At 53.9% G+C, this 21,186-nt stretch overlaps 2 protein-coding genes across 2 annotated transcripts in view; both read left to right on the forward strand.

Annotated features, from left to right (window-relative positions):
- The window catches only part of Llgl2 (LLGL scribble cell polarity complex component 2), a 28,848-nt gene extending 23,045 nt beyond the window's left edge, over positions 1 to 5,803 (forward strand). The window contains exons 21-25 of the mRNA XM_035448170.1: positions 200 to 228; positions 464 to 511; positions 695 to 737; positions 823 to 884; positions 5,682 to 5,803. Coding sequence (XP_035304061.1) covers positions 200 to 228; positions 464 to 511; positions 695 to 737; positions 823 to 884; positions 5,682 to 5,803 — 304 coding nt within the window. The remainder of the gene's footprint in view (positions 1 to 199; positions 229 to 463; positions 512 to 694; positions 738 to 822; positions 885 to 5,681) is intronic.
- A 143-nt stretch (positions 5,804 to 5,946) lies between these two features.
- Myo15b (myosin XVB) overlaps positions 5,947 to 21,186 on the forward strand; it is a 40,109-nt gene continuing 24,869 nt past the window's right edge. The window contains 18 exon segments of the mRNA XM_035448171.1: positions 5,947 to 7,901; positions 8,693 to 8,756; positions 8,972 to 9,081; positions 9,240 to 9,314; positions 9,576 to 9,672; positions 10,322 to 10,425; positions 10,559 to 10,841; positions 10,956 to 11,117; positions 11,764 to 11,877; positions 11,974 to 12,032; positions 12,105 to 12,237; positions 14,070 to 14,165; positions 14,394 to 14,525; positions 18,206 to 18,331; positions 19,457 to 19,534; positions 19,750 to 19,865; positions 19,946 to 19,991; positions 20,114 to 20,238. Of these exon segments, the coding sequence (XP_035304062.1) occupies positions 5,947 to 7,901; positions 8,693 to 8,756; positions 8,972 to 9,081; positions 9,240 to 9,314; positions 9,576 to 9,672; positions 10,322 to 10,425; positions 10,559 to 10,841; positions 10,956 to 11,117; positions 11,764 to 11,877; positions 11,974 to 12,032; positions 12,105 to 12,237; positions 14,070 to 14,165; positions 14,394 to 14,525; positions 18,206 to 18,331; positions 19,457 to 19,534; positions 19,750 to 19,865; positions 19,946 to 19,991; positions 20,114 to 20,238 (3,875 nt within the window).

Genomic DNA, 21,186 nt, shown 5'->3' on the forward strand with positions numbered 1-21,186 from the left:
AGGAGGAGGGCCCTGAGGTCTTTCCACAGCCTTGCGCTTCCTGAGGTGTCTGCTGACTGGCCAAGACACCCTCATTCCGGGGCCAGCTGCCAGTGTAGACCCCCGCCCTTGCTCAGACCTAGTCAAGCAGGTTGACCTCATGGGACTGAGGTTTTTCAGAGCTTAGTAGTCCCAGCCCTCACTATCTGCCCCTCTACAGGAACTCAGGAAGCCAAAGTGACAGCGAAGGTAAGACAGGACTCTCGGGCTGCTATGTGGGGCACACCTGGGCCACAGCTGGCTAGACTGTGGTAAAGGGAGGCAAGGGGCTAAGGGTGAGTGAGAAGAGTTCAGGCTGGGAGCAGGAAGGAACCTTTTTCTGCATCTGGGGCTCTGGCTTCCAGCACTCACTCCCTTAACCCCTGTAATGAGAGGGCTGGGCTGAGGGCCCAGGACAGGCATATCTGATCACTCTGCCTTCCAGAGAAGAAGCCTGGCCCGGTGATGGAGCACGCACTGCTCAATGACGAGTGTGAGTCGGTGTGGTGGGTTGGTGAGGCTCATATGAGGCGGGGGAAGCAAAGCTCAGGAAGGCCAGAGGAAGCCAGGAGCACTTTCTGTGGGCCAGGGACAAGCCTGTCGGCACCCCACTGGTAAAAGAGACAGTGTTTGGCCTTATCTGCACAGGCCTCACTGGGTCTCTCATATCCAGCAGGGGTCCTAAAGGAAATCCAGAGCACCCTGGAGGGGGACCGGGGGTAAGTCACTGCAGTGCTGGGAGAATGGGGACTTGGAGGACAGGGCCACCCATGGATGGTGATCTCCCTGTCTTTGCCACTTCAGGAGTTATGGCAATTGGCGTTCTCACCGCATGGCTGTGGGACATAGCCTCAGCAATGGGGAAGGTAGGGCCATGGGCCCTCCAGGGGAGGGAGGGCCTACTGCCCAGGAAGGGACGGGAAGAAGGGCCCTAATTGCCACCCTTCCAGGTCCCAACAGACTTCCAGGGCCATCTTAGCCCTGGAAATCACCAATGGTATTGGGGGCTCAGGGTGGGTGACTGTGACTCTATCCTGCCTAGAATGCTCCTGACCTACTGTTTCCCCATGTCCTTCTACAGCAGAGTGAATGGGACAGCGTCCAGGCTGTGAGATGAACACACACTACTGAGGGCCTTTCCAGCCCGAGCCTGGCCAGGGTCTGCCCTGGTCGACACCCTGTTGCTGCTCCTGGCCTCAGGGGAGGGAAACCCCACTCCTGGCCTCGTCTGTCTTGTCCTTTTGTGAATGTTGCACAGTTTTTATTCTCCGCCCCCCCCCCTTTTGTAGTGGGTTGGGTTTTAAATTATAAATTTTAACTGCCTCTGAGTAAAACAGAGTTTTTAATAAACACCTCGTTATGTCTTCACTGAAATAAGCCGAGGATGAGTTTTCCATGGTGTGAGTCCATCTCCAGCTCAGAGTTGGTCAGAGAACCTCCTCTTTAAGTGTTCGAGTCATCAAATATTGCTAAAATGCCTTCTGGGGGTGGGGGTGGGGGTTCGTGCAAGAGCATCCATCCCTCCTCCTGAGGTCCCAGAGACAAACTGAGGCATGACCTGCTGAAGTTCACCCTGGGCGAACTTCCTCACAGAGCACAGATGAGGGGTTACCCACAGAGGTGTGGGTAGCCCTCCCCCCAACAGACTGCCCTAAAAAGCCTTTACCCAGCAAGGATGAGAGCTTCCCTGCAGTAATGGAGACCCCATGCTGGTGGCGACCCCAGAGTGGTCCCTCCCGCAGGCCATGTGCAGTTAAAGCAGAGCTGGTGGTGGTAGAGATGGGCAAGAATCTCACACCCCACTCTGCCCCTTTATGTAGGATATAAACAGCTGACAAATCCAGCTGGGCTGTGTTGTGGGAATTGATCGGACTGTGACACTCCGAGACTGTTAGATAAAGTTTACCTTGCATCAGGGGTGGAGCTGGTGAGTAGCTGACCGGAATTGACCATAGAAGAAGCCAGCAGTTTGGATAGAGAAGACACACAGGAAGGAGAGGGCGGGGACTTGGGTGTGGCACTTGTTTTGGGTTTGGGACCAGTGAAGAGACATGGCCTGCTGCATCTCCAGCCAAAAAGCAAGGTCAGCTGGTTGCTTCTCACACAGCCTCTCTGATCTAGGAGGTTTTCACCCCATCTGACTTTGTGGTAAATAAAACCATAGAGACTTAGTTTCAACCTATGTATCTCAGCCCCTGCTCTGCCTCAGCTGCAGGACTGGAAGTCCCTCCAGGCCATGGCCTAAGTGGCCAGCATAGCATCGACTGTGGGTCCATGGGACTGCAGATTAAAATATCAGTAGATTCGGGGCTGGAGGGATGGCTCAGAGGTTAAGAGTGCTGACTGCTCTTCCAGAGGTCCTGAGTTCAATTCCCAGAAACCACATGGTGGCTCACAACCATCCGTTATGAGATCTGGTGCCCTCTTCTGGTGTGCAGATATACATGGAAGCAGAATGTTTGTATACATAATAAATAAAATCTTAAAAAAAAAAAAAAAAAAGCCAGGCATTGGTGGCACACGCCTTTAATCCCAGCACTCGGGAGGCAGAGGCAGGCGGATCTCTGTGAGTTCAGCCTGGTCTACAGAGTGAGTTCCAGGACAGCCAGGATTGTTACACAGAGAAAACCCTATCTCGGAAAACCAAAAACCAAAACAAAACAAAACAAAAAAGCCAACCACTTACCAATATAATATATATTACTTCTGGGTCACCAGGAGGACCAGAAAACCCATGGGAGCACAGAGACTTCCATTTGTTTGAGAGTTTGTCCATGAGCTCAAAGGACCAACAAGGAACTAGAGTTCCACTGGTCAGCAATGGCATTGCCTCCCAGCCATTTGCCAGCAGGGTCCCTGGGACAGACTGGAATGGTGTCCCAGTTTAACATCAGTTGTGTGCCTCTGAGGTCTGTCTGGTCCACATAGTGCACCGTGTAGTACCTGCCCCAAGGGTCCAGTGAGTTCTGGAGAGATGGCTCAGGGCTTAAGAGCACTGCCTGTTCTTCCAGAGGTCCTGAGTTCAATTTCCAGCAACCACATGGTGGCTCACAACCACCTGTAATGTAGTCTGGTGCCCTCTTCTGGCCTACAGGGATACATGCAGGCAGAACACTGTGTACATAATAAATAAATAAATAAAAATCTTTAGAAAATCATAGTAATCCTACATAGATCATAGTCATCAGCTAGATAAGTCTCCATAAAGTGAACGCACGCCATCATGGGTACCTGGGGTCCTGCTGCAGACCCTTGCTTTGGGTGTTTGCCCTGCCTATCAATAGAATCCCTTGCTGATTGCCCTCCCATGCCTGGCTGTTTCACACAGCATTCTGTACACAAGATTACCCATGTCATCACCAGTGCTCTCATAAGTGGCTCTCCTCGCTGTGTGAGAATCCACCATGTGAACGTTCTGCTTTTTACTGGATGCACAGCCCTTTGAATAACTGCTGGCAGCAGGTTCTGCCTCTTGCAGCTATCTTTGGGCAGCTGGGGCTGTCCATGAACTTGTGGTCCTTTGGGACACTTGCTTCCTCCTGAGTGTAAGTTGGAACAACCTCTATGGAAGAAAATTTAGAAATCTCAAAAACAAACAAACACACACAGCCCATGGTCCAGCAAGACTCACTCTAGGAGTTAATTCCGCTTGGGTGAAATTATACCCCAGGACTGTTCATAACATAAGCAAAAGATGATCCCTTACTTTATATGTATGGGTGTTGCCAGCACTTGTGTTTGTGTACTGCGTGTGTGCCTGCTGGCCTCAGAGGTCAGAAGAGGGCATCGGATCCCCTGGAGTTACAGATGGTTTTGAGCCACCACATGGGTGCTGGAAAGCCAGCCTGGGTGCACAGTAAGAGCAGCAAGAGCTCTTAACCAATGACCATCTCCCTCCCTCTCTCAGAAGCAAAAGGTGAGATGAGATGGCATCAACTCAGCATTTTTTTTTAAAGAATTATTTACTATGTACACACTATTCTGCCTGCAGTCCAAAAGAGGGCACCACATCTCATTATAGATGTCTGTGATCCTTCATCTGGTTGCTGGGAATTGAACTCAGGACCTCTGGAAGAGCAGTCAGTGCTCTTAACCACTGAGCCATCTCTCCAACCCCGCTACTCAGTTTTTAAAAAATCTAGGAGGAAGGAATTGGAAGAGAGGACCGGATGTAAAATAAATGAATAAATTTAATTAATAAAAAATCCAGGGGGCTGTAGAGATGGCTCAGAGGTCCTGCTCTTCCAGAGGTCCTGAGTTCAATTTCCAGCAACCACATGGTGGCTCACAACCATCTGTTATGAGATCTGGTGCCCTCTTCTGGTGTGCAGATATACATGGAAGCAGAATGTTGTATACATAATAAATAAATAAAATCTTCAAAAAAAAATCCATTATAGCTGGTCGGTGGTAATACACACCTTTGACCTCAGCACTTGGGAGTCAGAGGCAGGCTGATCTGTCAGAGGCCAGCCTGGTCCACACAGTGAGTTCCAGGACAGCCATGGCTAAATGTAGAGAGACCGTCTCAAAAACTAAAATAAAATTTAAATTTTTTAAAAAGCCATCAATGAGCCAGGCGTTAGTGGCGAATGTCTCTAATCCCAGCACTCGGGAGGCAGAGGCAGGCGGAGCTCTGTGAGTTCGAGGCCAGCCTGGTCTCCAGAGTGAGTGCCAGGACAGCCTCCAAAGCTACACAGAGAAACCCTGTCTCGAAACAAAGGACCTACAAGTTTGGTGCCAAGCCTCACAGCCTGGGTTCAACCCCCAGGACCCACAGGGTAAAAAGAAAGAACTGACTCCTCTGACCGCACACATGGACCGTGCTATGTTCGGGTACACACACACACTACAATTTTAAAGATCTATCAGTAACAATTGGTTAAACTAGAGTACATTAATTCATCACAATGCTGAGCAGCTGAAAAGGAAGAGGAGGAAGCCATCCATGTTGTTTGCTTGGTTTTTTTTGTTTTTTTTTTGTTTTTGTTTTTGTTTTTTGCTTTTTGTTTATTTGTGTGTTTCTTCGAGACAGCGTTTCTCTGTGTAGCACTGGCTGTCCTGGACGTCACTTTGTAGACAAGGCTGGCCTCCAACTCGCAGAGATCCACCTGCCTCTGCTTCCCAAGTGCAGGGATTAAAGACCTGCACCACCACCTCTGGGCTTCTCAATATGTGTTATAACAACCTCCAAGGTAAACTGTTGGGTGAACGAGAGGCCTGGGTATGTAGCTCAGTTAGCAGAGGACTTGCCTGGAATCCACGGGGCTCTTCCTCGGTTCTGATCCCAAGATGGGAAAAAGAATCCACAAAGATCTGGGAGCTAAGTAAGTCTCCACTTGTGGTAAATTGCCTTTGAGGCTGATGAGATTTGAGAGCACTGGCTGCTCTTCTAGGAGACTAGGGCTTGACTTCTATCACCCACGAGTCTAGTTATGTTCATAACTCCAGAGGAGTGCACAGGCTTTACCCCAGGGTGTATACTCCTATCTTATGCACTTTTAGTAAATTGCATTTCACAGTAGAAAAGAATAGACCTGTAGCCGTGGTCCCAGCCTCCCGGAAGGCCCCCAGGTAGAAGCACTTTACACTGCCCCTCTTGGCAGACAGGGAGTGAGACTGAAGGAGAACCTGGGCTCTCAGTCTGGCCTGGTGCCTGGCAGGGAGTCCGGGCGCCGTTGCCCTGTCCACGGCCTTTGTCCACAGCTGCAGCATCTCCTCTTTCCGCAGCCTCCATCCATTGTTGACCAAGGGGGTCAGGACCTGCTGCCTCCTGCATTATTGATGCTGCAGCCTAAGAGGAGAGACTCGGGACAGATTGAGCCCATAACCAGGCCGGAGCAGACAGCGTCCAGCACCCAGGAGCTCAGGGCAACTGTGGGGAGTCGGATCAAAACGCAAAAGGAGCAAGACGTTGGGAAGGAAGTCATGGGCGGAAGCAAGGGCAAAGCGCCCCAGCGCCGGGCTCAACCCAGGAGGCCAGCCTCAGCGGAGCAGGAGTCGGGGTCCGCCAGCGCGGACGGCGCCCCCAGCCGGGATCGCAGGCTTGCCCGCGGCAAAGCCCACAAGGCTAGGCCCGCTAAGGAGCCCGACGCCACCGAAGACGAGGGGACCTCTGGAGGCCGCAGGAAGTCTACCGAGGAGACCCGGGAGAGGCAGGGCAGCTCGCAGCGTCCTCGGGGCCGCAGGCCCACGGAGAGTCGTGAGCCCGGGGACAGCCGTGGGGAGCTCCGGGAGGAGCAGAGACTCCCCAAGCGCGGCCGCCGCAGGAGAGGAAAGGAGCGGGGACCCTCGGCTCCCGGCAGGGATGCGGACACGTCGGGCGGGGACGGTGGCAGCTCGTGCCTGGACAGTGAACACCACGAGGCCCTGGACAGCAGCAGCCAGGGCGGTGGAGCTTCCGAGCGGCCAACCAAGACCGAGCCTGGGGACACCGGCTCAGAAGGCGCCCTTATCCGGAGCCCAGGGGCGACTGGCAGCAGCCACCAGGACAATGGTGGGCACGCCTTGGGGCTCCGGAGCGGGGAAGGGCCGTCGGGGTCAGGGCCTCGCGGAGCCGGTGATGATTCCCGGACAGATGCAGACTCGAGTTCCGGGTGGGCCGGGCACGGACGTCGCCCACGAAAGACCCCAGGAGCCTCAAGCAGCATCCCCGAGTCCCAGGAGACAGAGCTGGGCGGAGAAGCTGTAGCCTCCGGCTCCCTGGGGAGTAGCTGTGCGAACGCCCCCAGGGGCCCTCTGGGTCCTCTGGGCTCCAAAGCGATCGCAGACGTCAGTGACAGTGACGTCGGGGCGCAGCCAAAGGCTGAGCTGCTGGGCACAGAGCCCGAGACAGCCGAGGCCCCCAGGGCTCAGCGACTCCAGGTCGGAGAGGCGGCAGGGAAGGTGCAGGTGGTTAAGAGCGACGCGGGAGCCAGAGGGGGCGCAGGCGCAGGGGACCCGGCACCGCTGGCTGCGCTCCTGGTGCTCCGCAAGCTCCGTGCAAGGGCCCCGGCTGGTGCGTCTCCCCAGCCCGCGGGTGGTCTCCGCGTGGGCCTCAAGGCGCGGTTGCAGCGTGTGGCGCAGGCCCTGGGCCTCCTGCGCTGGCTGCGACTGCGGGTGCAGCAACATCGTGGCGATGCGCGCGGCGAGAGTCCGCGGGAGCATAAGGAACGCGGCCGCGAGAGGGCGCTCGAGGCGCGGGGCGGGCTGCGGGGGCCACCGCGCTGGCGGGCCGTACGCCTGGCCTGTCGGGCGGTGCTCCGGGCACCGCCGCGGGCTCCCCCTGGCGGCAGTCCGAGCCTTCCGCAGGCGCTGAAGAGCCCAAGCTCAGAGGGTGCATCAGCCATTGAGGATGCAGCTCCAGATCCAAAGTTCGCGGTGGTCTTCCCCCGCATCCACAGTGCGGAGAAGGAGTCGGGCGGCGGCAGCTCAGGAGCATCCACGGATGCCCCCACCGGGGAAGGCCGCGTTTCTTCTCCTGCAGGGGCTGCAGAGTACAGGGAGGAGCAAGGGGCTAGAGAAGAAGGCGTGGTCAGGTCCCACCAGCCTCCATCCTTTTCCCCGTCTGCCCCCGATGGGACCCCACCGGACGAGAACCGGAGCGAAGCAGAGCCAGACACCTTGGAAGTGGAGAGTCGGGTGCACTGGGCACAGGGCTCTACTCCCTGCGCAGACCCTGGGGTTGGCACTGGTACTCTGCTACCTCAACTTACTTTGGAGACTCGCCTGCAGCAGAACAGCCCCTGCAGGTCCCCAAGGGAGCAGTGGGAGCCAGAGGATGACGCTGAGGCAGCGCTGGAAAGGGCCCTGGAACTGAGCCTAGAGATGCCACCCTTCCCCGGTGCTAAAACTAGGAGTCTCCCAGAGGCCCTGGAAGACACTGAGGATCTCGCCCGGCTGCGGTGAGGGGCACAATGCCAAATCCACCACTCCTGGCTCATATTTCTAATGCTCCATCCTGCCCTTGGACCTTTGAAAGTCGTACGCACCATCACTGAGCCAACAGGGGATTTTTTTGCCTCATAGAAAGGCAGATTCGGGGTAAAAAGTGCCCCTTCCAAAACTCCAGCACACACACACACACACACACACACACACACACACACACACACACACACACACACACACTTACTATGGACTGAACCTAGGTTCTCTTGCATTTGGTCCTGATCTATATATATAACCCCAGCCCTCTTTATTTTTATGGGGAGGAGCTCTTGAGTGTCACAGTACACATGCGGGGTGAGAGGAAGTTGACTGTCTCCCACCCTATAGTTTCTGGGGATCACACTCTGGTTACCTGGCTTTGGGGAAAGTGCTTTTACCCTCTTAGCCATTTTGGTGCTCATCACCCCCACCCCACCCCGCGTGCCTGCGCCCTGTTCATCTTTGTTAAAAGAATCTCACCAGGTTGTCCAGGCAAGAGTTGAACTTGTGATGCTCCCAAGTCATTGGAATTACAGGCCTGTGGCCCTGGGGCAGGCAAGGGACTTCGTTTCCTGGCTAGCCTGACCAAGAGTGTCTCTCTTGGTCAGCAGCCCCACCCCCCACCCCCACCCCCAGGGGATGGGCTGCAACTGAAGAGCTCAGCTGCAAATTGCACAGCTTGCCCAGGGTTTCCCTAAAGCTAAGTGGCAGAGCTAGCCCAGGACCGACTCCCAGCAACTTCACCCTCGTCCTGCTGTCCCCACAGGCTGGTGTGTGACAGTTCTGTGCTACTGTGTCTCAAGAAGAGGTTCCACCTGGGCCGCATCTATGTAAGGGGCCACAGAGAAGGCTGTGGATTCCCTTTCCTCTGTGGGCAGGGGTTCCCCGGCATCCCTGGGGCTTCTCTTCATCCCTAGACTGAGTGTAAAGCCAGCTGTACCTGGGGTCCTGCAAGACATGCATGAGAGGCTAGTCTGGGGTGCATCAGAGCTCTCCATTTTGTCCTTTCCTCCCTTCTCATAAGAGCCTCTATTTCCTTTACCAGACTTTCGGGGGGCCCCTCCTGCTCGCTCTGAACCCCCACCAGCCACTGCCTCTCTTCTCACCTGAGATCTTGGCCAGCTACCATCCCAGGAAGGCTGCAAATACCACACCGTATGTGACTTTGCCCCTTTGTCCCTGTGCTTAACTTCCTGCATATATGTCTTACTGCATGAGTTCCAGGGCCTGTGGGCAGGTCGCCTATTCCTAGGGGGCCCCAGACAGCCATGACACCTTCTCATCATTCTGCTGTCCTTCCCCCCCCCCCCCAGTCACATCTTTGCCGTCGGGGCAGCAGCCTACCGCCTGTCTCAGAGCGCTGGACCGGCCCCCTGCATCCTCCTGGGGTAAGTCACGACTGATTGCAATCGATCGCTTGCCTGAGCCACACACCACCCTAACTATTGGTCCTATGCACCGCTGGGCAGCCTGAATTCGGGAAGCCACCCTCAGTGACCATGGGTAGCACTTCTTTCTGGTTGTTCTCCATGAACCAGGTGTACTCGGGTAACATTGTCGCTTCTCTGTGGAGTCACTGCCCTAAGGCACTTCCTGGGCTCAGTGGGATAGGCCTAGATGCTGCCTCCCACCATTTGCTCCTCCTGCAGGGGGCACAGTGGCTCAGGGAAGACAGAGGCTGCCAAGAAGATTGTGGAGTTTCTCAGCAGCCTGGGGCAGAAGCAGGCAGAGGCCAGAGGGGCTCAGGTGAGGTCTGGCGGGAGTCAAAGGGTCATTTCTCAGGACATTTCCACAAGCCTGTGGCTTCTCGTGAATCTGCCCAAAGATTTCCCTGATGCAGGGGAGTAGAGTAGGGTAGGGCCTTTTTATTTTATTATTTATTGTTTGGGGTGATGGTAGTGGTTTTTTGTTTTGGGGTTTTTTTGGGGTGGGGTATTTTTGTTTTCTTTTTTTTCAAGACAAAGTTTCTCTGTGCAGCCCTGGCTGTCCTGGAACTTTTATCTGTAGTCCAGGGTGGCGTTGAACTCAGAGATCCACCTGCCTCTACCTACTGAGTGCTGGGATTAAAGACACGAGCCACCATGCCCAGGATGGCCTAGACTTTTCTGTGTAGCTGAGAATGGCCTTGAACGTCTGCTTCTCCCGAGTGCTAGGGTTACCGCACACCCACCTTTATGTGCTGCCAGGGACTGAGCACAGAACCTTGGGGACGTTATAGGAACATTCTACAATTGAGCCACACCCTCAGCCCTTTTAATTTGGGGGTGGGGTGGGATGGGATTCTGATAGGACTGATCCCACAGGGTCCACACAGCCAGCGGTTTAGAGAGCTCTCAGTGGATAGTGGGTGCTATGGCCATCTTAGGTATACATGAATGTCCCAACCCTCACACAGCTAGAGGACATTCTGCCTGTACTCAGCAGCTTTGGCCACGCCAAGACTATCCTCAATGCCAATGGCAGCCGCTTTGGCCAGGAGTTATGCCTCTGCCTGCATCAGTGAGTGATGGGGGTCCAGTGGGCACGGTGACACCTGGGATGTCACTAGGGTACTGCCTTTGGGCTCAGCCCTTGGATGGCCCCTTCTGAAAAGTGCCCCTGGGTGTGCCTACCCTGTCTCTTATATTCACAGCGGAGTCAATGTAGGAGCCTCTGTGTCCCACTATCTTCTTGAGACCTCCAGAGTAGTGTTTCAGGTAAGGACCTGCCTCCTACCCACCCTTCCCCAACTCTGAAAGTTGGAAGGAGGAGCCACAGCTCTCAAACCCCACCCCACCCTCAAGCCAGTTTCTCTCCCCAAGGCCCAGGCTGAGCGAAGCTTCCATGTTTTTTATGAGCTGCTGGCGGGGTTGGACCCTGGGGACCGTGAACTGCTCTCTCTGCAGGGACCTGAGGCCTACTACTACCTCAACCAGGTAGGGGTGAGGTTCTCATGGATGGTGAGCCCAGATAAGTGGCTCAGCCAGGTCTTTCAGGATGCTGTGGAGATGCCAGGGGCTGCCCCACCACAAGCCTGCTGTACTCTGCAGGGTCAAACCTGCAGACTTCAGGGCAAAGAGGATGCCCAGGACTTCAAAGGGCTGGTGAAGGCTCTGCAGGTTCTGGGCTTGTGTGCAGAGGAGCTGAGTGAAGTCTGGGCTGTGCTGGCCACCATCCTGCATCTGGGAAACATCTGCTTCTCTTCTTCAGAGGTGGGCTCTCTTGTGGGCAGTGAGCTCCCAGGATGGGCAGTGACAGGCGGTTTGCACAATCGGGCCAATGATAATGTTTCCACAAAGCCCTGGGCTGCCTCTGGAAGCAGGCAGATCCCTGTCACACAGACAAGGACAGTGAGCCCTGGCCCTCCAGCTGCCTTTGTACTCAGCTGTCAACCTTAAGAACTCCAGGAAGCTGCTGCCTGATAATGTCAAGGGACTTAATTCTCATGTCAACAACTGTGTCCTAAGGGGGATTGTTGTCCCTCTAGCAATAAGGTAGCAGAGGGTCAGAAAGAGAAAGGGACTGTCCAGAACTGCCTGACCACTAAGAAAAGTTAGTCAGGGCTCACACTCAGGGCCTTCAGCCCTAGAGTCTGGCTCACCTCAGTCCAGAGCACTTTGTATGCTGTTGGCCGTGTATTTATTTTTGAGACAGAGTTTTACTACGTAGCCCAGCCCTTGAACTCACAGAGATCCTCTGCCTCTGCCTCCCAAGTACTGAGATTAAAAGTGTGTGCCACCACAGCTGGCTGCTGTTGGTCCTTTGAGTAATGGGCAGCTGGCTAGATAAAGCAACGCCATGGCTGGGTGCTATTGCCATCGAACAAGCAAAGCTTTTTCTGTCCCCACCTCTGTCCAGAGGGAGTCCCAAGAGGTGGCTGCTTTGTCCAGCTGGGCTGAGATTCACCTGGCAGCCCGGCTGCTACGAGTGCCACCAGAGCGCCTAGAAGGAGCTATCACCAAGAGGGTCCTGGTGAGCCCGAGGAGTGCTGGGAAGGGGGAGGAGCTACATAAAGCTCCTGTGGGTACCGTCCTGTCCTGACATCCTGAGCACTTCTCTGGTCTCCAGGACACACCTTATGGCCGGGTCTCCCGATCTCTACCGGTGGAAAGTGCTATTGATGCCAGGTAATCTCGGGAACGGAGACTGGAGCCCGATGAGGTGCTCTGCTGGGCTAGGCTCACTCACAGTGTCTGCAGGGATGCCCTGGCCAAGACCCTGTACACGAGGCTCTTCAACTGGCTTCTGAAGCAGATCAACGTGCTGCTGGCTCCACCACGAGAGGCAGACAGTGTGGCCACCATCACTGTCGTGGACGCCTTCGGCTTTGAGGTCACCCTTTGGGAGGGGGAGGAGCAGGGCAGGTGGTGCCCATCTCATTACAATCCTCCCTGAAGTCTCTAGCAGGCCCGACCTTTTGCCTTTTACCCTTCTCCCCCTTGTTAAAAACCGTTAGATTAGTCAGGTGTTGGTGGCACACTCCTTTAATCCCAGCACTCGGGAGGCAGAGGCAGGCGGATCTCTGTGAGTTCAAGGCCAGCCTGGTCTACAGAGTGAGTGCCGGGACAGGCTCCAAAGCTACACAGAGAAACCCTGTCTCGAAAAACCAAAACCTAAACAAAAAACGTTAGATTACATTTCTAAATCTAGCCACCAAGGGTCTATTCCCTTTTTTGACCACTTTCTCCTCCTGAGGCTGTCTACCAAGGTCCAGCAATCAAAGTATTGAAGTCCAGCAATCAAAAGCCCAATCAAAGTGAACCAATTCATCCCAATGCAGGGTTTCCCCCTTTCCCTTTATAAACTGCCATTCGCCTGTGGGCCATGTCTGTCTCCTTTGTCCCTCCTGGGCAGATATCCCTCAGGCCTCTCCCTTGTTCCTTTCCCCTTCTCCCTTGTTCTCTGTCTCCTGTCTTTGTCTTTTATTCCTTGTCCTTTGTCCCTCTTTAGCACTGAGAACTTGTGTGTCTTGAGTGGGTTCTGGTCCTTTCCCTCTCTACATTGTGTGCCTGTCTGGCCTGTGCCTTTGCTGGCTCCTTCTGGGGCTACTGAGTGAATCTTGGCTGAGTGTCCCTGGGTGGGGTGAGGAGGGAACAGGTCATGCCTCTTGGGGCTTGAGAGTCTGGTGGAGGCTGGGGCAGGGAATCTTGGGGCTCTCAGTCCACTGACCTCCATCTGCATGATCCTGGGAGGACGATAACCCTACCATATGTCCCTTTCCCAGCCGGGACTGGCAACCCTCCTGGGTTCCCTCTGCGAGGGGCTGGAGCCCACCATAAGCCCCAGCCTGTCTGCCTTCTCCTGCCCTTTGCTGGCTGTGTGACTTCACACAGCTAATTAACCCTTCTGAGCGCCGTGTCCCCAGCAGTAAAGTAGGCAATGTTAGCTCTCTACAGATACAGTCCTGCCCTGCTCTGTCTTGTTCTGGCACTGCTTCTAGAGAGTTCTGTCTGGAATGATCACCTCGGGCTGGGTCTGTCCACAACCTCCCACGTGCCAAGGAGGGAAGAAGTAGACCCTCTCGAATCTTCCAGAACTGTCACAGCTGTGCACCCCTTCCTCAAGAGCCACCTCTTTTTGTGGAGAAGGGCCAGCAATAACAGGGCTTGCAGGAAGGAGATAGCCACCCCCAGTTCCTGAATGGGCACTGTTCACTGCCCTATGTGTTCTGCCCTCTTTAGGATGTCCTTGGTGACCACCTGCCCTGGATGGGAAGGGTTTTATGCATGTGTGTTCTGGTGTGTGTTTGCAGGGGTGCACAGCTGTGCTAGGGTGGTGGGTGAGTGTGCACAGCTGTGCTAGGGTGGTGGGTAGTGTGCACAGCTGTGCTAAGTGGTGTGTGAGTGTGCACAGCTGTGCTAAGGTAGTGGGTGAGTGTGCACAGCTGTGCTAGGGTGGTGGGTGAGTGTGCACAGCTGTGCTAGGGTGGTGGGTGAGTATGCACAGCTGTGTTTAGGCGGTGAGTGAGTGTGCACAGCTGTGCTATGGTGGTGAGTGTGCACAGTTGTGCTAAAGTGGCCTATAGGCTGCACCATCTCCTTTAGACTTCTCCCTATTGGCCGTGGTCTCAATTCTGGGCTACCACTCCTTCTAGAGCCCTGAAGAGAAGGGAGGGCAGCCCCACTTGCCCTGCCCCCACCTCCTGTGCTTTTCACTTCTCCCAGGCACTGAGGGTGAACGGCTTGGAGCAGCTGTGCAGCAACCTGGCTAGCGAGCGCCTGCAGCTCTTCTCCAGCCAGAGGCTGCTGGCCCAGGAGGAGGTAGGGAGCTGGGCAGAGATGTGAAAGGTGACAGAGAACTGCCCAGCAAAGAGGCCAAAGTAGTCCCTGGGAAGCTCTGTCCCAAAGCCCCTTTCCCTTAGTGGGTGGGGAGGATCTGTCCTTCTTGACCTCCATTTACATAAGAGGAGGGGACTCTGTTTGGCAGCTCTGTGACCTCTCCTGGCCCCACAAATGTGGGCTGAATTATCAAACCCTGTTTGTGTCTAGGAGGAGTGCCAGCGGGAGATGCTGAGCTGGGTGCCCATTCCCCAGCCTCGCAGGGAGTCCTGCCTGGACCTCCTGGCGGGCCAGCCCCACAGTCTCCTGAGCATCCTGGACTCCCAGACATGGCTAGCCCAGGTATCAGTGGTGCTCAGTGTCAGGAACAAGGAATGGGGCCCCTAAGTATCCAGGATGAAGCTGGCAGGGCCTCCTGGGAGACAACCAGGTTATAGATCCAGAGACCCAGCCTTTGCACACAGCCTGGGGAAGACACATTCAAGAGTGAAAGCCCTGGGCTCCCACCAAATGTTTTAAAAAAAAAAAAAAAACCTTTAATTTCAAATGTATGAATATTTTTTGTTTGTTTTTTTAAACTAGTTTATTTAAATTTATTTTATCTGCATTGGTGTGAAGGTGTTAGATCTTTTGGAACTGGAGTTACAGACAGTTGTGAGCTGCCATGTGGGTGCTGGGAATTGAACCCGAGTCCTCTGGAAGACCAGCCAGTGCTCTTAACCGCTGAGCCATCTCTCCAGCCCATGTTTTTTCAAGACACTTTTTCTTTGTAGTCCTGGCTGTCCTGCAAATAAATCTGTAGACCAGGCTGGTATTGAATTCAGAGATCAGCCCGCCACAGCCTCCTGAGTGCTGGGATTAAAGGCGTGTGCTGCCACCACCCAGTGTGTATGAATGTTTTGTCTGCTAGTGTGTGTGTTCCTAGTACCATGGAAATCAGAAGAGGTTGTTGAATCCCCTGGATTCCAACTGTGTGGGTTCTGAGAGCAGAACCTGGGACCTCCGGAAGAGCAGCCGGTGCTCTTAGCCATCTCTCCAACCTCTTAGTTTTGTTTTTGACATAGGAAGTCATGTATATAGTCTTGGCTGGCCTTGAACTCATCCTTATGTCTCCATATCCTAAGTACTGGGATTACAGACGTACACCACCAACAGCCTGCTACAAATGCTTCTTGGGTTGGTAACTGGCTATTGGGTATAAATACTCCCTGTTACATGTCAGCCTCTGCTTCCCGGATTTGAACTCCTACAGGGGACAGACACTCTTGATTGTCAACTGCAGTCAGTATGACATATCTTTCCTCTACATTAGGATGAGTTGCAGGTGGGCTGGGCCTGTCTGAAGGGCTCTGATTCTATGTGGTTCACTGGCAATGAAGGAAGAAGGGATAGATTTGCATGTAGGGACCTTTCTAGGGAAAAAGGTCAGACACAAATGATTCAGTTCTTCTCCTCCTGGAGCCCAGGAGAGTGGGGGAAAATGTTAGGGGCTGGAGAGGTGACTTGGCAGTAAAGAGCACTTGTTGCTCTTGCAGAGAGGCCAAGTTCAATTCCCAGCATCCATGTGGTGGCTCACAGCCATCAATATAACTTCAGTTCTGGGAGATCTGATGCCTTCTTCAGACCTCCATGGGCACCAGACACATACATGGTACACAGAGATATGCAAGCAAAGTACACATGCACACATTAAAAAGGAAATAAGTCTAAAAATTAATTAGTTTTTAAAAATGGCCGGGCAGTGGTGGCACACACCTTTAATCCCAGCACTCGGGAGGCAGGGGCAGGGAAGTATAAGGCCAGCCTGGTCTACAGAGCTAGTTCCAGGACAGCCAGGGCTACACAGAGAAACCCTATCTCAAAAAGCAAATAAATAAATAAATGTAAAAATAAAAATAAATTGGCTAGGCATGATGACACATGTCTTTAGTCCCAGGACTCAGGATGCTGGTCCGGGCAGATGCGTTTGAAGCCAGCTTTGTCTACACAGCAAGTTCCAGAATAGTTATGGCCACATAGTGAGATCATGCATGCCTCAACAACAAAGTCGGGTTTGGCAGGGTCGCCCCATCACTTAGGAAGCTGAAGCAAGAAGGTCTCTTAAGCTCAGGAGTTCAAGACCAGCGTGGGCAATGTACAAAAATCCCTACCTTAGAAAAGAGAAGGGAGGGAGCCTGGGGGTGTGTGGTGCTTGCCTGGTGTGTGTGTGAGATAGTGTGATTCTAATAGAAACTCCACCTGACCTGGGGTGGCCATGAGTTCCTGTCTGCCAACACTCACAGGGCAGGAGCAGGAAGAATGCAAATTTGAAGCCAACACAGCCTGATGTAATTTAAAAGAATAAAAAAGCCAGGCTGGGCTAGGCAGTACATCGCTGGCTAGTCGGGCGAAAATAAGTGAGAGTCCCAGCTGTACGTCTGTGTGGGCAGCGAGCGTTGCGGGGTCACAGGAACACGTATAGGACCCAGACCTTTGGGACCTGAGGGTAGACACCAAAAATGAAGTGACCCTGGGACAGCGATTGAGTTGACAGAGGGCTTGCCTAGCAGACGCAGAGCCCTGGGTTCGCTCCCCAGCACGGTATAAAATCAGATGTGATGGTGCTATTCTATGGAACCACCACCATCTTGGGGACTACAGCTGTGCCTCCTTGCAAAAGATCATCCCAGGTGGGTCATTACCTGCTCACCATCCCTCACAAGAGAGGTCAGGACGGTCACCAGTCTTACGTTGTCACCTGTATTCAATGCAGTCCTCCCTGGCCCGCATTGCGCATGGTCTCGGGGAAAGGCTAGCATTTATAGGCCAGGGAAACGGAGGGAGGGGGCTCCATCTCTATGGCTATAGGAAAGTCCTCGTCGATGCTGGGTAAGACTTTTGGGGGGAAGCACTCACACTCCATTAAGTGACTCCTCATTTATGCTCCCTAAGTAAGCTTGGCAAACTAACTGGTTCCCCAGGGTGAACTTGGGTGAAATCGTACCTTGGTTTCCCACAGGGACCTTAGGAGAGTGCTCCTCCCTTGAGAAGGGATTTTGACAAAAGGTGCACACCTGTGATCCCAGCACTCTAGAGGTAGAGGCTACAGGAGACCATCCCAAACCAAACAAAAACCAGCCAGGCGTAGTGTGTAACCTTTAATCCCCAGGATTCTGATTGTAGAGGCAGGTGGATGAATGTGAACTCAAAGTCAGCCCGGTCTACATAGGATACTGTCTCCAAAACAAAAGAAACCTACCACAGGTGTTTCTGAAGTCCCAGGGTCACTCTTTAAACCATTGAAATTTGTTTTATGTGTATGGGTGTGTTTTGTCTGAACACCATGTGTACCTGGTATGCGAGGAGGCCAGAAGAGGGCATCAGAGTTCGTGAGCCACCCCTCATGTGGGAGCTGGGAACCAGGTTCTCTGTCAGAGCAGCCGGGGCTCTTAGCCTCTGAGCCATCTTGCCAGCCCTTAGGTTATATAAGGGCTGTAAGGACTTGAGAAGCTGTAGCCGTGGGATCCACCTGGGATGGCTCTGACACAGATGTCAAAGCCCCCAATTCTATTTCCTTTTAATTCCTTCAGGCTTTCTCAGAAATGTCACATCTAGGGCCAGTGGAGGTGGCTCCTGGGCCTGAGGGACTGACTTTCTGACTTTCTTAAGTAGTACTTGGTTGTTCCAAATGTAAAGTCATCAAGAAAGAGAGTGCTTGTTTTCTTTTTTTTTTTTTTTTTTTTTGAGACAGGGTTTCTCTGTGTAGCTTTGGAGCCCCTGGCACTTGATCTGGAGACCAGGCTGGCCTCGAACTCACAGAGATCTGCCTGCCTCTGCCTCCCGAGTGCTGGGATTAAAGGCGTGTGCCACCACCAACGACTAGCTGAGAGTGCTTGTTTTTTAGCTACAGACTTACTGACTCTTCCTGTCTGAGGAAGAGACTTTGGGAGACAAGTCTCCTTGTCTAGGGGGTGTGGTTCTGGGGTGTCCAGGTGGGAACCAGGAAGCATGTGCTGAGGAAATCGTGGTTCCTTCCTTCCCAGGCCACGGACCACACTTTCCTCCACAAGTGCCACTATCACCATGGTGACCACCCAAGCTACGCCAAGCCTCAGCTGCCTCTCCCCATCTTCACAGTGCAGCACTATGCTGGGACTGTCACCTACCAGGTACCTATCTGTTCTTGGGCACAGATTCCAGGGTGAATCAGTAAGGCCATGTCACCTTAGTGTCTGCCCCTCCCAAACTGAGTCACCTACCAGGTGACAATGTCAGGGCAGTATAGCTCCACCTGAGCCCCAGGCCACACCCAATTCTGAGCATCAGAATTACTTTCATATCTCCTCAGCCAGGGGTGGGGTCTTGCGAGCTCCGCCCATTCATGCTGGATATATGTTCTTTTTTTTTTTTTTTTCTGTTTTTTCAAAACAGGGTTTCTCTGTGTAGCTTTGGAGGCTGTCCTGGCACTCGGCTTTGGAGACCAGGCTGGCCTCGAACTCACAGAGATCCACCTGCCTCTGCCTCCCGAGTGCCGGAATCAAAGGTGTGCACCACCATCCATGGCCTTGATTTGTTTTCTGGGCCAGGGTTTCATATTGTCTCGTCTGGCCTTTAAGGTTTTTTTTTTTTTGGTAGCCAGGGATGACTTTAAACTTCAGATACTTCTGCCTCCAGTCCCCACGTGCTGGGATTGCAGCTGTGTTAACACCCATGCCTACTTCAGGCCATGCTAGGAGTCAAATCCGGGGCATGAGTATGTTCCGTAAGGGGTCTTCCAGCTGAGTTACAGCCCTATCCCTGAGATTGGGTTTTGATTAAAAACAAACAAAACACACAAACTATTCTGAGTTTTTCTTCTTTTTAAAGATTTATTTTATGCCTATGGGTGTTTTTCCTGCCTGCACCACGTGCATGCCTGGTGCCATGATTCCCCTGGAACTGGAGTTACAGATAGTTGTGAGCTTTTGTATGGGTGTGGGAATTGAACCCTGGTCCTTTGGAGGAGCAGCCAGTGCTCTCAACCCCTGAGCCATCTCTCCAGCCCTGTTGCTCATAACAGTAACCAAGAGAGTGCAGGGGAGGCAGAGAGTGAAGGGGTAGGAAGCTCCCGACAGCAGCGCCCTGGAAGAGGACAGCTTTGCTAAACATGGACCGGTGTTTTCTGGGGTGAGCCAGAAAGGTCGCTCCCCAGCAGGACTATGCAAAGCTGAGAAAGCCTGCCGGTTTCTGAGGTGTGGTGTACAACCAGCCTCTTGCAGGCCCACACACACCTGCATCTGCCTCCTCTCTTGCAGGTGCACAAGTTCATAAACAGAAACAGGGACCACCTGGACTCTGCCATGGTGGAGATGCTTGGGCAGAGCCAGCTGCAGGTGACCTGGCATTCCTTTCAGCTGCCCACATAGCTTATCCCCCATCAAGCCTTGAGGGGCTAGTCCTCAACACCATGGCGCCCTGGATGGCAGCATGAGCATGCAGGGTAGGGGGGCATCTAGTGTTGAGGGTGGCCTGTCCTGGCTCTCCAGGGGCTGTGTGGTGGGTGGGCAGGCCCAGGATGGAAACAGCTGACACTCATCTCACCCCACAGCTTGTGTGCAGCCTGTTCCAGGAAGCAGAACCACAGGCTGGGAGAGAGGAGGGCAAACCCACACTGGCCTCTCGATTCCAGCAGTCCCTGGGGGGCCTGCTAGCCCGGCTTGGCAGGTGAGGACTACGCCCTCCCACTGGACCCCAGGGAGTTGATGGGGGGGGGTCAGGTCTGTGACTGCCTTTCCATTCTTCAGGAGCCACATCTATGTCATCCACTGTCTCAACCCCACCCCTGGAAAGGTGAGCTCCCTTTCCCCAGCTTCACCCCTGCCCTGCTCTCCTCAGCCCCTCCCTTCCTCTGAGACCCTCTGTCAGCCCTCATCCCCTGACCCCAGCTCTCCTTGGCTGTCTCTGGCTTACAGCTCCCAGGCCTCTTTAATGTAGGACACATGGCAGAGCAGCTGCTCCAGGCTGGTATCCTGGAGGTCATAGGCACCCGAAGTGCTCACTTCCCTGTGCGAGTGCCCTTCCAGCTCTTCCTGACCAGGTAGGGCTCTGTGGTGAGGTAGCTGAGGGCCTGGGGCCAATTCGTGACAGGGGACAATCCCAGGTATGTAGTCCTGGCAGAGAAGGGACCATGTGCCTGACTTTCACTTACACACACACACACACACACACACACACACACACACACACACTCCTTTCAATATCCACCGTATCTCCTCAGTGCTAATATCCTGCTGGGTCCTGCCTGCCCTGGGACCTTTCCGTGCAGCCAGGTGGGCACAGCTAGTATCATGAAGTCGTGACTGAGTTGGTGAGATGAGGGAAGACAGTTAGTGAGATGGCAGGCGCAGGAGCAGCCCTGGGGAGCCACGAGGTCATCTATCGCAGTGAGGGTGGGACAGCCTTTCATGGAGAGCTAGCTCAGAAGTGTCTGGGAAAGCTGGTGGCTGCTGTGTTGTCTCTTTGGCTTTGACCTTGACCTGACCTGCCTCTTGTTCACCTTTGAGGTTTCACCTCAGGGCTCTAACCACCCGCTTTGCCTATGACTGTGTTAGCATGGGGACAGTCTGGCCGGGGTGGAGCCTGAAGCAGGAAGTAGATGAGTATCTGTGTGACTGTCCCTGAGCTAGATGCTGAGAGTGACAAATGACAGGTGAGAAGGTTTTGTCCTTGCCCTGGGACACTTGCCAAGTCAGTGATTGTCACCTGTTCCAGGAAGCTCTGGGTTCTGCTAGGGGGATCTTGGTGCACACTGCCTGCCCAGCATTGGCCAGGTCTGTTGATGTTGATGGGCCGCTGTGCCTTCGGCCCTACCTTCTGCAGTCATGCCATGAGCCCCACTGTGGAGCTGTGTCAGGTACCAGGGAGAGACAGAAGCCACAGGGTCACATCCTGATGCTCCTCTAGCCTTATCTGGCCTCATGACACCATCTCTTCGGTTTAACAACCTGCCTGTTCTCCACAGCAGAGGTCTTGCCTCCCAGTTCCC

Source organism: Cricetulus griseus, chromosome 7 (assembly GCF_003668045.3).
Source record: "Cricetulus griseus strain 17A/GY chromosome 7, alternate assembly CriGri-PICRH-1.0, whole genome shotgun sequence".
Lineage (NCBI taxonomy): Eukaryota > Metazoa > Chordata > Mammalia > Rodentia > Cricetidae > Cricetulus > Cricetulus griseus.